The sequence below is a fragment of the Mauremys reevesii genome, linkage group 10 (genome assembly GCF_016161935.1).
Source record: "Mauremys reevesii isolate NIE-2019 linkage group 10, ASM1616193v1, whole genome shotgun sequence".
NCBI lineage: Eukaryota > Metazoa > Chordata > Testudines > Geoemydidae > Mauremys > Mauremys reevesii.
In genome coordinates, this window is record NC_052632.1 from 67,937,744 (window position 1) to 67,952,882 (window position 15,139).

Consider the following 15,139-nt stretch of genomic DNA (forward strand, 5'->3'; position numbering starts at 1 on the left):
CTCCTTCCTTAAACAGCGGGAATTATATAGTTCAAAATATGAGCTAGCTGTTTACTATTAAATCTTTGACTAAATGTGTAACACAGAATTTCCAGATTTTAATTATCTTGCTAGGAAAAACTCCACCCCCGCAAAAATAGATAAGTAAAAGTTCAAAACTGCTGCTCTAGAATACAGTTTTAACAGGCCTATTGGTTTAATTACCTAATCCATTGGTTCATCTTATTCTGTGATTCTGTGATCTTTTAGTTTACATACAATACTATGGAAATGTTTTTTTCTACAGCCTACAAAATTTTGAAAAAACACAGTACCTGAGAGATATTATTGGTCTTCATTTCTGTGAGTAAATCAAAACCATGTCTGACTGTCACAGCAGGCTGACCAGCCAACAATCCAATCCTCATGATAGAAAGTCTAATCCGAGTTAGCCAATCTTGGCAGGTCTGGCGGTTAGTATAGAAGAATGTCCTGATAACCTTTACAACAGAAAGAAGAAAAAAGAGATCCTGAGTTTTATAAAACAATACTTTTTATTTTTGTATAAATTAAAATAGAGGCATTATAATATTTAATAATACGTAGAACAGCATAATCTTTATCGGGAAGGGTTCCCCTCTCTAACTAAATCGTCAAGTGGTGTAATTTAACTACAGAATGATTAAAAATGTAACATCCCCCCGTGGGAAGATTTCTGTCAGAAAGTCCATTACAAGAAGTTAGATTTAAATGTGTTTTAACTTGTCCTTTCAAATTCTCTTTCCCCATACCTAAGAAGCCCTACTTACAATGGATGATTTCTCAGAAATATTTTTTGCTTTATTCAACCCTCTGTCAATACCTGCCTCTTGGAGGACCACATTTCCATATGAAAGAGGCTGGAAGTTGGGGGAAAAGAAGGGATGAAAAGAGAGAAATTCTGCCTCATCTGTGGCTGCGTCTTGCCAATCTGGGAGAAAAGAATTCAGCTTGATCCTTAAAATTTGATCCCCTGCACAGTAGCAAACTACACTAATTCTAGACTACTTCCCAATTCAGTTTGACCTGACACTGGGAAATTACAACATACATTATAATTATAGAGATTCTGAGGCAAACACACATAAGTGGTGCAATAACTTTCTACTAAATATTATAATCAATCAGATTTGGATGGATTTGTTCTCAACAAACAAACGGTTTCTTTAGAACCCTTCCAATTACATATCTGGACAGGCAAAATAGCAAACAAATAAATAATTATTGCAAAAACTCACTGCAATTACAATGTTAACAGCTTGGCCATTTTACAGATTGTTTAAGCAGAAATGGGAAAACAGCAAAGTGGTCTTTTCAAATTTTTCAAGCTATTTGTTTCTATGACGGCCAAATACTTCGTAGATTCAACCGTAAATACATACATTTTCATTTCATATCCAACAAATGGCACCTTGAATCCCTCACAATGCATTTCATAACAAATGTTGATAACAGCTTAACAGAGCAGTATCTACTGTACTCTTAATTCACATTCAGTAGTTATTCATTTTATCATCTGCAACCTCTTTGATACTGTGCTGTTGTGTAAACAGTTACTCAAGAAAATGTGCCCTTTTCAGTTGTTTAATAATAAATAACATTAAATCAAGTAAAGCAAAACAAATTGAAGGAATGTATCATGTTTGTTTTAAAAGCAATTAGACAAACAAGGTTAAATGAAAATCAGAACACAGACCTAAAATGTTTGGAAACAAAGTTGTCTGCAGCTGATCTTTTTCAAAAACAATGTAAGTTCCACCAATAGGGAGAACAGCTAGGCAATCCTGAGCTTTTTTATTTTTTAAAGTGGAAAAATTGTCAGCTTATAATCAGGGTAGTATATTGGACATTTCTATAGAAAAGTTATTAAAAGAAATCATTCAGAAGTGGCATATGATTCTTGATAAACATCAAGTGACATACAGTGAAATATTCCCACCTTTGTGGGACAGTTTGCAGTACTGTCAGCACTTGGAAGACACAAACCTTGGGTGGAGAAGTGAGTGCATTAGCACATCCTTCATAAGCATTGTACATCAATTTCTCCAGATTCTCCAAGTACTGTAGAAGGAGAACAAGTCTAAGCTGATTACTGCTGTGTCCATCATCATTGTCTGCTGTAGTCCACTGGCTAACATCTTGATCAGGGTTTAACGTGTGGGCCGCAAGACTTCTAATGATACCTATAAACATTTGGTCAGAACATTTCAACACACTGGTTATCAAAAAAATCAGGTATTTACATCTTTATATAATATAAAAATATCTGTGAAAATTGAGTCTAAAATCTTTAACATGTACTTCAACAAATTTAAAAAACCTACATAAAGCGCCTCCAAAATTAATATATAAGTCTTGATTCGACATTTAAGAAATGTCTAAAAAAAGTAGCAAATTGCTGAAAAAGTAAGTAATTTTTTTCCTATCTTGAACATAATTTAAGAAGACAGCTCACTGCTTTATTGCTTAAACCAAATATACCTTTAAAAGATACAGATACATTCTTTACATTACCTTCAATTGTCTGGAACGTATCTTGGGCTCTACCTAGAGGGGTTCTCAACTTAGAAAGGACTGTAAACTGAGCTGCTTCCCAAACAGCCCACTGCCAAAGTACAGCATCTGTCTTCAATAGATTGCGAGGAATGGTTGATTGGTCACGCTTATCTAATCTCTGGCAGCTGTAGAACAATCTTTCTAACCAATTGTCCTTCCTGAAAAAAAGTTAAGACAAATACAGCAATTCATATCCACATACATAGCTGTAAATGTATTTTAGCTTGTAGTTGATTACTCTTGTAATCAAACCTCTAATGGATCTATGTTTCCTATGGTCATGCACACATGTATGTATACACACACACATACACACAGGATTACTCTGCAGGAACAAATACAGAGCTCAAGAACATTGCAAAAAAATAACAAAGGCAGAAGAAATGGAGATAAAGGGTTTGCTAGCCGAAAGTAAAGAAAACACAGTGCAGAAGACAAATTTGAAAAAGAGGCATATGCTTTTGGTTAAAAATGAAAATGAGCAAAGAGAAATAAGATATTCAAAATTCAGAGAGATCAAAATAGATGTGAATAGAAATTAATGAAGATGGTGAGGATTTAGCAGCATAAAATATTGCATCCCAAAAACTGGAATGGTAAATAGTTTCAGTTGGTGTCAAAAACTGGAAAAAGGATTTCAGACATTCTCTTCCAGGTGTACAAAATGACGGAGAAGGCCCACAAGTTAGAAAGACCGCAGTGAAGCCAACTGCAAGTAGTACAACTCAATATCTGTTCCAACACTGTCTCCTCTTCTAACATGCACCAACCCTGCCAAAACATTCCTCATTGCCAGTTTGCACTGAGTCTGCAATCTCAGAATGCAGATGATAGTAGTATAACTTCCCAGTGTATCATATGTCAAATACATGAGAAGGAGATAGGCATCCTACAGAAATAGTATAAAGACATCTGTATTGACTACCTATACCTTGAGCTCATTGGGGGGAGGGAGCAAGGGGGTGAGAGGAAGAGGCATGTATAACTATATGGAACATTTGGTTCCTGGCAAGAAAGTTGATGGCATCTGGAGTACCTGAGGAAGTGTGCTATACACCAGTCAAGGTTAATTTGTAGCATCTTTTGTGCACAATGGGACTAGCAGTATAGAGGGACCTATACTGCTATAGGTCCCTATAGAGGCATCAAGCTAAGGAAATCCACTATGATGATGGTGCAATTAAGACAAGAAAAAAACTGCCCCGATCCCCTCAGTTCCTTCACATAAAAGAAGTACAGACTCCAAATGCAAAGGCCATGAAGGACAGGTCACGGAATACACATTTGTATCACATCTGGAACTCTTTTTACTTCAAGTAGATGCAGCCGCGATGCAGCTGCGTAGTCCACCTGCAAGCAGTACTTGCAGGACGTGGGGCTCAGAGTCTACTTAAAGAAGACAGCAGGTCTACCTTCCCAAAAGTTTACAGCTGTGTCCCGATCAGATGCAATGACATAGCACATAGCAAAAGTATGCACAGCGGACCAAGTGGCCACCCTGCAAATGTCCAATATAGAAACGTCTCAAACAAATGCTGTTGACGTTGCCTGAACCTGCTTGGAAGCACTCACACCTCTTGAGGAGGCGTAGCATGGGCTACTTCATATGCTGTCACAATAAATGATGTTATCCACCTGGAGATTGTCTGTGAATAGACCACTTGACCCTTCATTTGGTCTGCATATGAAACAGATGAAGTGAGGAATGAAAAGGTTTAGTTCTAATCATATAAAAAGCTAGACATCACCTGACATTCAAGGTATAAAGACACTGTTCCTTTGGGGTTGAATGCAGCTTAAGGAAGTACACTGGTAAATATGTAACACTGTTCAAGTGACACTGGGAAACCACCTTTGCTTTGGGTGCGGCCTTAGGGTTACTTTGTCTTTTGAAAATTGCATGTGGGGAGGCTCCGCCATCAAAGCCTGCAACTTGCACACTCTCCTTACAAATGTTATCACCACAAGAAAGACTGTTTTCTAACATAGAAGGTGGAAAGAAGAAGTTGCTAGAGGCTTAAACAGAGGTCCCATGAGAGCCACTAAAACAGTATTAAGATCCCACAAAGGAACTGGCTCTTTAACTGGTGGGTAGAGAGGAGTGTCTCCTCCTTTCAAGGATGTCACTGCCATAGAGTTTGAAAACACCAATTTCCCCTGGCTAGGTGGATGAAATGCCAAAACTGCAACCAGATGGACTCTCAATGAATTAAGCAGAAGACCAGAACACTGAAGGTATAACAGGTATTCCAAGATGTCCTGGACAGAAGCCAGCTTTGATTGAACTCCCTGGGCTAACAACCATACTGAGAAGCTGTTCCACTTTGCCAAATAGGCTGCCCTGTTGGAGGGCTTCCGACCGTTAAGCAAGACCTACCAGACTGTCTTTGAACATTGTTCCTATTCCTCATCTAATCATACAGTACTCATGCTGTGAGATGCAGGAGCTGAGTACTGGATGCTGAGTTGGGAGGTTAGGATGAGGAGGAAAAGATATGGGAGGGCAAATAGCTAATGTGAAGAGGTCAGAGAACTGACATTGTCTTGGCCATGCTTGATCAGTAAGAATGTGCTTGGCACAATTCAATTTCAGCATACAGGAGTGCTGATTATCAGCCCAGGAGCCCAGATTGAGATGCCCTTGGAAGCAGAACTGATGGCATTTCCTCTTGTCTCTCATGGCAAACCAGTTGACCATCGGGATGCTGCAAACTGCAGAGATGGACTGCACACTGCTGGGCTTCAGAGACCACCCGTGCACCAGGGAGAAATCCCTGCCAAGGTGATCTGCCAGACAACTATGAACACCAGGCAAGTGACTGGCTACGGGGGTAATGTTTTCCCAGTGCAAAACTGCCAGAGCCTGATTGCCTGCTGATAAAGCACATTGTAGTGTGCATACTTGGCTCTTCACATAGTACAAATCAGTGGTATTCTCGGTGAGTATGACAACCGCTGAGCCCCTGATGTGATCTCGAAAAGTCTGACAGGCATTGCAAATGGCATGAAGCTCCAGCACCTTGATATGCAAAGAAGCTTCTCATTCTGATTGCATGCCTTGAACTTTCAGCAAGTCCAGATGTGCTCCCCAATCTATAAAGGAGGCACTGATGACTTATAGTACTGATCAGTGGAGGCCAAAAGAAAGTAACATCCTGGCACACATTGCCCTGAATTGGTGAGAGAAGTCAGACCAGCACGTCCAAGGGGTTGCAACTCAGATGACAGACCAACTTCAGCCACATCTGAAGAGGACATAGGCACAGCCTGGTATATTGAACTACCTGCGTGCATGCGGCCATATGGCCTAGAAACCTCAGGCATACGTGGGCTGTTGTTCAGTCTAAGGCTCCAGACATACATGGTGGATCGCCTGGAATCACTGAGTCAGTAAAAACGCTCTCAAGCTTGGAGAGTCTATCAGGCCTCAATGATCTCAATTCTTTGAGTTGGAACCAATGTTGTCTTCCCGCTGTTTAGGACGAGATCTAGACAAATCGAATAGGTGTAGTGTGAAGTGAACGTGAATGAGGACCTGCTCTCTGGACTTGCCCTTCGGCAACCAAATCATCCAGATGTAGGAAAATATGAATTCCCATATTCCTGAAGTACGCTGTTATCAGAGTCATACACATGATATGAACCCAGGAAGTGGATATGTGGCTCAGGAGGACTGCTATATGGAAATAAGCATCCTGCATGTCCAGGGCAGCAAACCAATTGCTCTGATTCAAGGCGGGGACAATAGTTCTAGAGTGGCCATATGGAATCTTACGTATCTGATGTATTTGAGATCGTGGAGGTTGAGGATATGTTGTCTCCTTCCCTTGGACTTGGGGATCAGGAAATACCAGGAGTAGAACCCCTTTCCCCAATGCTTCAGGGGGATGTCCTCTATGACCCCCAAAGCCAGTAAAAACTTAACCTGCTCAAGAAGCAGTGTCTCGTGAGGGGTCCCTGAAAAGGGATGGGGTGGGGTGGGGAGGATGGATGGAGAGGAACAGTATGGCATATCTCAATCTGACTGTGTTTAGGATCCAGTTGTCCATTGTAACTGACAAGTGGGCCAACTTGTCCCTGAGCTGGGGGCATGGAAAAGGAGAGGTTACATAAGTCAAAATGGGTACCTGCTAGATGCCAGAGGGGCAAATGGGTGGGAGGGACTGGTTAAACCAAGAACCTTTGTAATAGCTGGCTCTTTCTGGAGTAATCCCACTGCCACACAGGATGGGACAATTATCCAAAAACTCCCACTGCAAGTGGTATAACTGCTGCAGCTGCTGACCACTATAGTGGTGCCTCTTCATAGCCAGAGTATATACTCCCAACGCACATAAAGTAGCTCAGGAGTCTTTTAAAAATGCGCAAAGTTTTGTCGGTCTTTTCCGAAAACAAAGCCCAGCCATCAAATGTAAACCTTCAATGGTCTGCTGCACATCAGGCGCAAAACCTGAGTTCTGTCACCACCAGGCTCTCCTCATGGATACAGACAATGCCGTAATTCTGGCTGAAGCACCCGCCACGTCCAGAGCTGCCTGCAACAAAATTTTGGCCAAATGGCCTTCTGCAATGAATACCTTAAACTCTTCCCTGGAGGTTTCTGGCAATTGGTCCATGAACTTAGATATGGCTGCCCAATTAACTGTCATATTTAGAGAGCAACACCCGCTGGTTCATATTCTCATCTGCAGGCAGTGGCACAGACAGCTGCAGCGGCACAGGAGCCGGCAAACAGAGCTGTGAACAGGGGAGTTTGAGTGGGAGTTCTGTTGGAGGAGAAGGCATTTGTAGAGGCTGGTAGGGGCAGTGTGCTGGGAGAGAAGCTGAGCCCTCGTGCTAGAGGAAATAAAATGCCGGCCAACACTCCCCCTAGAAAAGTCATTGTCATCTCCCCAAGCCCTGGAATGGGCTCCAACTCATTTTTTAGGACCTCTTTCTCACTGTACCAAAGATGGTGAACGAGCTCTTTTTCTCTTGGGGGAAGCACCAGAGCCCGAGCACAGGGCAACATCATTTGCTGGATCCAAAGGTGACTGCTGAGGGAGATGAGCGCCTCAAGGCCTGCTCCAGAAGGTTCTGCGTCAACTGCAAGTCTCTTGCCACCTGAGTCCTCTTGGTAAATGACTTGCAGATGGTGCACCTCTCTTTAATCTGACTCTCGCTGAGGCCCCCTTACATGATGGACATTGCTTGAACCCTGGTGAGGGTATCACAGGGCAGCTAACTACTCTACTAACACTGAACTAACACTTAAACTTAACCTAGGGTACTAATATTACTATATAAAAGTTCTCAGAAAACTTGGAGTGAAAGTGTGACTGCTTAATGACTACAAGCTGCATGGAATCTTTTTTAAAAGATGAGAGGTTCTAATTAGACGTTTACCCCAAATTTATAAAAAAAATTGTAAGAGGACTAAAAAATGCCACCATGGCTAAACAACACAGTAAAAGAGAGTCAAAAAGGCATCTTAAAAAAAATTGGAAGTCAAATCCTACTAAGGAAAATAGAAAGGAGCATAAACTCTGGCAAGTCAAATGTAAAAGTATAATTAGGTAGGTGAAAAAAGAATTTGAAGAGCAATTAGCACACAACAAAAATGTAAGTACAATAGAAGCAGGCAGTCTTCCAATCAATCAGTGGGGCCAATGGACAATGAAGATGCTAAAGGAGTACTCAGGGAAAACAAGTTAGCTGCGGAGAAGCTAAATTAATTTTTTGTATTGGTCTTCACTGCAGAGGATGTGAGAGAGATTCCCACACCTAAATCATTCTTTTTAAGTAACAAATCTGAGGAACTCTCTCAGACTGAGGTGTCAGTAGAGGATGTTTAGGAACAAATTGATAAATTCAACAGTAAAGGTTACCAGGACCAGATAGTATTCATCCAAGAGTTCTGAAGGAACTCATACATGAAGTTGCAGAATTACTAAAAGTGGTATGTAACCTATCACTTAAATCAGGCTCTGTCCAGATGACTGGAGTATAGCTAATGACACTAATTTTTTTAAAAAAGGCTCCAGAGGTGATCCTGGCAATTACAGACTGATATGCCTAACTTCAGTACCAGGCAAATTGGTTGAAACTACAGTAAAGAACAGAATGATCGGTCACATAGATTGACACAATTTGTTGGGGGAAGAGTCAATTGGCTTTTGTAAAGTGAAATCATGCCTTACCAGTCTATTAGAATTCTTTGAGGGAGTCAAAAAACATGTGGACAAGCATGATCCAGTGGATACAATGTACTTGGACTTTCAGAAAATCTTTGACAAAGTCCATCTCCAAATGCTCTTAAGCGAATTAAGCAGTGATGGGTCACTTGCTGGAAGATTCTCTGCAGCTTGAGGTCTTCAAACCACAATTTGAGGACTTCAATAACTCAGACACCGGTTAGGGGTTTGTTACAGGAGTGGGTGGGTGAGATTCTGTGACCTGCATTGTGCAGGAGGTCAGACTAGATGATCATAATGGTCCCTTCTGACCTTAAAGTCTATGAGTCTAAGAGGGAAGTTTTTCTCATGCATCAGTAACTGGTTAAAGGGGACAGAATAAATGGCTTGTTTTCAGAATGGATAGCGATAAATAGCAGGGTCCCCAAAGAATCTATATTGTGACCAGTGCTGTTCAACATATTTATAAATGAACCAGAAAAAGAGGTAAACAGTGAAGTGGCAAAGTTTGCTGATGGTAGAAAATTACTCAACATAATTAAGTCCAAAGCAGACAGCAAAGAGTTACAAAGGGATATCACAAAACTGGGTGACTGAGCAACAAAAAGGAAGATGAAATTCAGTGTTGATAAACGCAAAGTAATGCATATTGAAAAAAATCTCAATTATACATACAAAATAACGGGGTCTAAATTAGCTATTGCCACTCAAGAAAGATCTTGGAGTCATTGTGGATAGTTCTCTAAAAACATTCGCTTAATGTGCAGCAGCAGTCAAAAAACCTAACAGAAAGTTAGGAACCATTAGAAAAGGAATAAATAAGACAGAAAATATATCTCTACTATAGAAATTCATGGTACTCTCCCACCTTGACTACTGTGTGCAGTTCTCGTTGCTCATCTCAAAAAAGATATATTAGAAATGGAAAAAGTATAGAGAAGGGCAACAAACAATTAAGGGTATGGAACAGCTTCCATATGAGGAGATATTAAAAGACTGGGATTGTTCATATTGGAAAAGAGATGACTAAGGGGGTATATGACAAAGATCTATAAAATTATGAATAGTGTGAAAAAAGTGAATAAGGAAGTGTTATTTACCCCTTCACATAACAAGAACCAGAGTCACCCAATAAAATTAACAGGCAGCAGGTTTAAAACAAAAAAGTACTTTGCCGTACAACACTTAAACTGTGGAATTTATTGCCAGAGGATGCCGTGAAGGTGAAAACTATAACTGGGTTCAAAAAAGAATTAGCTTAGTTCCTGGAGGATAGGTCCATCGATGGCTATTAGCCAAGATGGTCAGAGATGCAACCCTATGCTCTCGGTGTCCCTAAACCTCTGACTGCCAGATGCTGGGACTGGACAACGGAATGGATCACTTAATAAATTGCCCTGTTCTGTTAATTCCCTTTGAAGCATCTGGCATTGACTACTGTTGGAAGACAGGATACTGGGCTAGATGGACCATTGGTCGGACCCAGTGTGGCCATTTTTATGGAGGTGAAGATACCACACGGAGCTCCAACTCTATCCACGGGCAGTACAGAGGAACTGAGGTGGTGAGGGCAGCACCACCTTTATGTGGCCTGGGGAAGAGCTATGGCTGCAGGGCGTAAGTGCTGCCCCTATAGGTACTGTGAGGCAAAGATCTCTGGCTCACCGGTATGTGGGGTGCGCACACCCACATGGAATACATGGCTACATCTACTTCAAAGAAGAAACTTACTTTCTTTAATTCAATGGAAAAGTGATTGAGGATTAATAATATCTTAAAAGGTCAGGATATATAAAGCAATTTTCCCACAGTGACTGCATTCCTGCAATTACTGCAATACAAATAATAAATAGTAACATCTCAGTCTGTAACTAATCCTCCTTTGTTATATACAGTATTGTAGGTTTTGTTGTGTGTGATGTGAGGTGCATTCATTTCAATGTCTATACAATCATATAAATCACATTTGTGAGACTGCATACAAACAAATGTACTGGCATTTGCATTTAACTGAAAAAATAGTACATGCAGCTCACAAGGCTAAATTGTAACAATTTGGTGGCTATTTCAATCAGACCCCTATGCGATTTCTAAACTAAATTTCTTCACACATATCTAAAGGCTCAAGTATGAGAAGTTTCATTTTTAAAAATAAATCCCCCAAGTTAGCCAAGCGTAAACCTATGTGCTTGGGTGGAGCAACACCAACTACAATGGGTGTCTGCTCACATGGAGTTCTTTATAGAACTGGGGCCTAAGGCTGAAGATACCTTCCCACAAGCACTTCCTAGCCTGATAATTCAAACAGCTCAATGGAATTTTACCAAATTTTCCAAAATAAGTTTAGCCTTTGGGCTGAAAAAAATGAACGAGAAGTTAGAGCACAAAGTACACACACAGTTACAAATATCTGAAAAAGACAGTCATGTAATTAAAATGCTTGTTCAACTACATTGTCATTAGCACAACCCTATACACAGTTCTCACTAACTGAAAGGTCGAGAGGGTGAACAAAACGCAGGTTTTTTTAGTTGTTGAACAGAAGTTTTTGAAAGGTGGAAGCAGCCTTCTACCACCAAAAGTGACTTTCCATAACTCTTAAGAACAAGAGGCCCAAGTTCTAAAATGAATCCAATTCTTCCAGGGTGCATTGAAAAGAGCTGCCAAAGCTATTTGGTCTTACATATTTAATAAAAGCAGAGTCTCACATTCCACCACAGGTAATACCTATATTATGAAGCAAAACCATTTGTAAATTAGTTACTACTTTTGAACTAGGTCTGTTGATGGGTTAATTTAATATTTCAGGATTCAAGGTAACCAATGCAAACCAAACACATTAAACTTGTTGATAGGCATACATTTAGTAAATAGTCAAGTGTGGATTCTACATGATTTTTTTTATTTTAAAAAGGTACAAAAAGTTCTTACCCTGTTCTGTGACAGCTCCCATACAAAATAAAACTAATGACATCAGAGAAGTCCTGTGGGTGGAATGTATTACTTGGAGCTTTGCTCATGTGATTTCTTACAGCCAAAGAGATTTCTTGTATTTCTGTGTGGTTGTTGTTACTACAAACAAACAAGAAAAACACGCAAGATATGTCTGATTCTCCTTAGACCAAATTTGTGAACTTCCTTCTATAGTATAAACAAATTTAAATTATTCCAGGTATTTACTAACTTTAGGAAAGAAACTGCAACAGTATTTCAATTTTAACTAGTTTTTGCATGTACAGCAAAAAGGCCCTAGAGCTCATTGGGCCAATCTCATCCCACACAGGCCTACAGAGAAGGTGCAAGCAAAAACTAAAAAAGTAATGTACTTTATCTCCAATTACCTGTACATTTGTAATTGTTTTTTTTAATCTTTTTTCAACTCAGTGACCTCAACCAAGCAGAACTACATATTTTATTTTGGAGTACAATTTGTTGAACTGCTTTTGTATCTGTTTTATGTTACTGAAAGATTTTGAGACTTGGCTGGTTTGCTTGAAAATTTACTATACTAAATAGCTGAGAAACTCCTCAGTGAAAGTTCTGAAGTTAAGGATTATAATCAGTTTTGTAACTACAATTTTGCTTGTACATTACTCACCCCTTGGAGTAAAGCAAAGGCTTTTTCTGTTGTGTGTGTTATTATTTAGAGATATGGGGATGACTAGTGCATTTTAATTTTTTTAATAAATGGTGTGGAATTTTATATTGGCAGGATTTCCTTGAGGGAAACAATTGAGTTTCGGAAGAGCTTCTTAAGAGACAAAGTTTCCAGAGAAGTCCCGTCATCAAAAACCCCTCGACATATATATAAATACTGGACTGAGAAGAATAGGGATAAGAGTCTCTGGGTACGTCTACACTATGGGACTATTCCGAATTTGCATAAACCGGTTTTGTAAAACACATTGTAAAAAAAATCCGCGCCGCGCCACACACACAATTAAATCGGGTGGTGTGTCGTCACGGTCCGAGGCTAGCATCGACTGAGCATTGCACTGTGGGGTATTAGCTATTATCTATCCCATAGTTCCCAGCCTCCCCGCCCCCCTGAATTTCCGGGGGAGATCCCAGTGCCTGATGGGGCAAAAAATCATTGTCGCGGGTGTTCTGGGGTAAATGTCGTCACCTCTCCCCTCCTTCCTCTCTGGGGGGTGGGGGGCGGGTGCGAAGGGCGCCGTGCCGCCCAGCCTGACTGACCCCCTGTGACACTGTGTTTGACCCTAGAGCATTTTGGGAATCAGCAAAAGAATGCAATACTTTTCTGATGGAACTGTGGATAGTGTCCATCCATCCAGTCCAGTCCGTGATTTGATTTCTTTGCTTTTCACGCTTTTTCGCTGTGCAGCAGCAGCAGCCCTGAGCCCTGCTGAGTCTGTGGATTTTTAAATTTTTTTTGAATTTTTTCTTCTGCTTTTTTCTTTGCCGCTGATGAGCCTGCCCTTACACAGCTGATCCGCATGGTCCATCCGCATGGTCCATTTTTTTTTTTTTTTTTTTTTTTTTTTTTTACTTGAGATCACTGCTCCACGCTTGAAGGCACTCGAAATAAAAAAAAAATTTTCAGCTTTTTTGGCTTTTGCTGGGCTGACTGCATCCGAGTCCAGAGTTCAGATTGAGGTCAGGTGGTGTCAGTGGTGTGAGTGGTGGATACATCCAATACCGCACCACACTAATCCACACCTAAACTAAAATCTAATCCGATATGGTATACTACTAGTCCTCCTCTCTCTCAGGGAGGGGAGGAGTTAAAATAAAGAGTATATAAAGTATAAAGGGGTGTGGTCAGTGTGTGGTGTGGCTGGGGTTTTTTTGTAAATAAAACCGGTTACCCGTTAGGCCTTAACGCCCGCTAGAGCCTCTGCCACTCATACCTTTTTAATTTCCCAGGCTTTCCAAGCTCTGGTAGATATAGACTTGGATAATACCACAAATTACTCAATTTTTTAAAAAAGAATTTTGTATAACATTGCCACTTGTTTTTCCTCAGGTGGGAGAACACCTTAAGAAAGATGGCAATCTCTAGCAGAACAGGAGAAATTAGAGTAAGAAATTTCTAAAAATAGAGATTATTTAACTATCCAAGAATAAAAGAAAACAGGTCACAAATATATCTTAAGGTAGAATCTAAAGATTTATGTAAGGTTTGAGGGACTTGATGCTTCGATAAATTTAGCAGATACTAGAAGCATTTCTGGATTTCAAGTTCTCTGCCTATACAAGTTGAATCATCTTATTGAATTACAGGATGGTCAAAATACTTAAATATATCTATATCTATATCTATATCTATATCTATATCTATATATATAAACTGAGAGTTGCCATACATGGTTTGTCAATATTTGACTCTAGATAGAGGCTATTTCAGCCCAAAAGAAGAAGTTATGAAGGAAACACATTCATATGTTCCTAGATTAAGAATACAATTTGATATATTAAAAACAGAATTTACTAGATATGCACAGAAGCAACAATCTTCTTCCCAGTCAAAATAAAAATTATAACTGCTGGAAATAAGTATGTTCTCAGATTATGAGAATGAAAAATGCTTTTTGGAAGCCAGGAGTCTGTGTCCTGGAGACCAAGAAGATGTTATTGTTGAAACACTGGGTGATACTGATCTTACAAAGTTCACATTTCATTAATCTCCAAGTCAATAACTGTCATTTAATACTAAAAGTATACTGAGCACCCAGTAGAAAAAATAGTCTCACGGTACTGTCATGTTTTATATGACCTTTTAAAAAAATATTAACTCTGTATAGCTAAGCTATTTGGATACATTACAGAAGTGTACTTTCTTAAAATTAAAAATAAAGTTAGACTGTGAAACAAAAGTATAACACTTTCTAGATACACAAATACCTCAGAACCACATCCAAAGGAATTGACTTTAACAGTTTTCCAAAAGCTTGTCTTACACGGGCACCGCTATGGACTAGTTGAACACGGCACACATCAACACACCTGCATAAATAAATAAATAAAATAAATAAATAGTCATAATAAAATGTGCAGCCAATAACATATGAAGAAAATTTATTGAATTTTTGGGAAAGTACCTTTGTAAAAGGTCATCTGGTAGGGAAGATGACAGGGCATGGAGGCTACTACATGCTTGAAGACAGATATTCACATCTTCAAGAAGGGCTGCATTAAGGGTACAAATAAAGGATGCCATTTTCATTAAGAAGGAAAAACTCATTCATCTCCACACAGAGCTATCCTGAATGTTAAAGGACATTACTGTATAAAAAAATCATTTCATTTTTTTTGTTCCATTTTAGCTGCATGGATTTTATTAATACTAATAGAAGCCACATGGAAATCAAAGCGGAAATTGTATCCCTACCATGTATATTTAACGTAATTGTGTCATTTTAAAAATGTAT

At 39.7% G+C, this 15,139-nt stretch overlaps 1 protein-coding gene across 4 annotated transcripts in view; it reads right to left on the minus strand.

Moving 5' to 3' along the window:
- The window catches only part of SMG1 (SMG1 nonsense mediated mRNA decay associated PI3K related kinase), a 114,753-nt gene that overhangs the window by 46,859 nt on the left and 52,755 nt on the right, over positions 1-15,139 (minus strand). For all 4 annotated transcript variants that reach the window (XM_039490807.1, XM_039490808.1, XM_039490806.1 and 1 more), the window contains exons 17-22: positions 14,810-14,897; positions 14,613-14,714; positions 11,679-11,819; positions 2,533-2,732; positions 2,005-2,201; positions 315-479 (exon numbers count right to left, since the gene is read on the minus strand). In XM_039490807.1, coding sequence (XP_039346741.1) covers positions 315-479; positions 2,005-2,201; positions 2,533-2,732; positions 11,679-11,819; positions 14,613-14,714; positions 14,810-14,897 — 893 coding nt within the window. The remainder of the gene's footprint in view (positions 1-314; positions 480-2,004; positions 2,202-2,532; positions 2,733-11,678; positions 11,820-14,612; positions 14,715-14,809; positions 14,898-15,139) is intronic.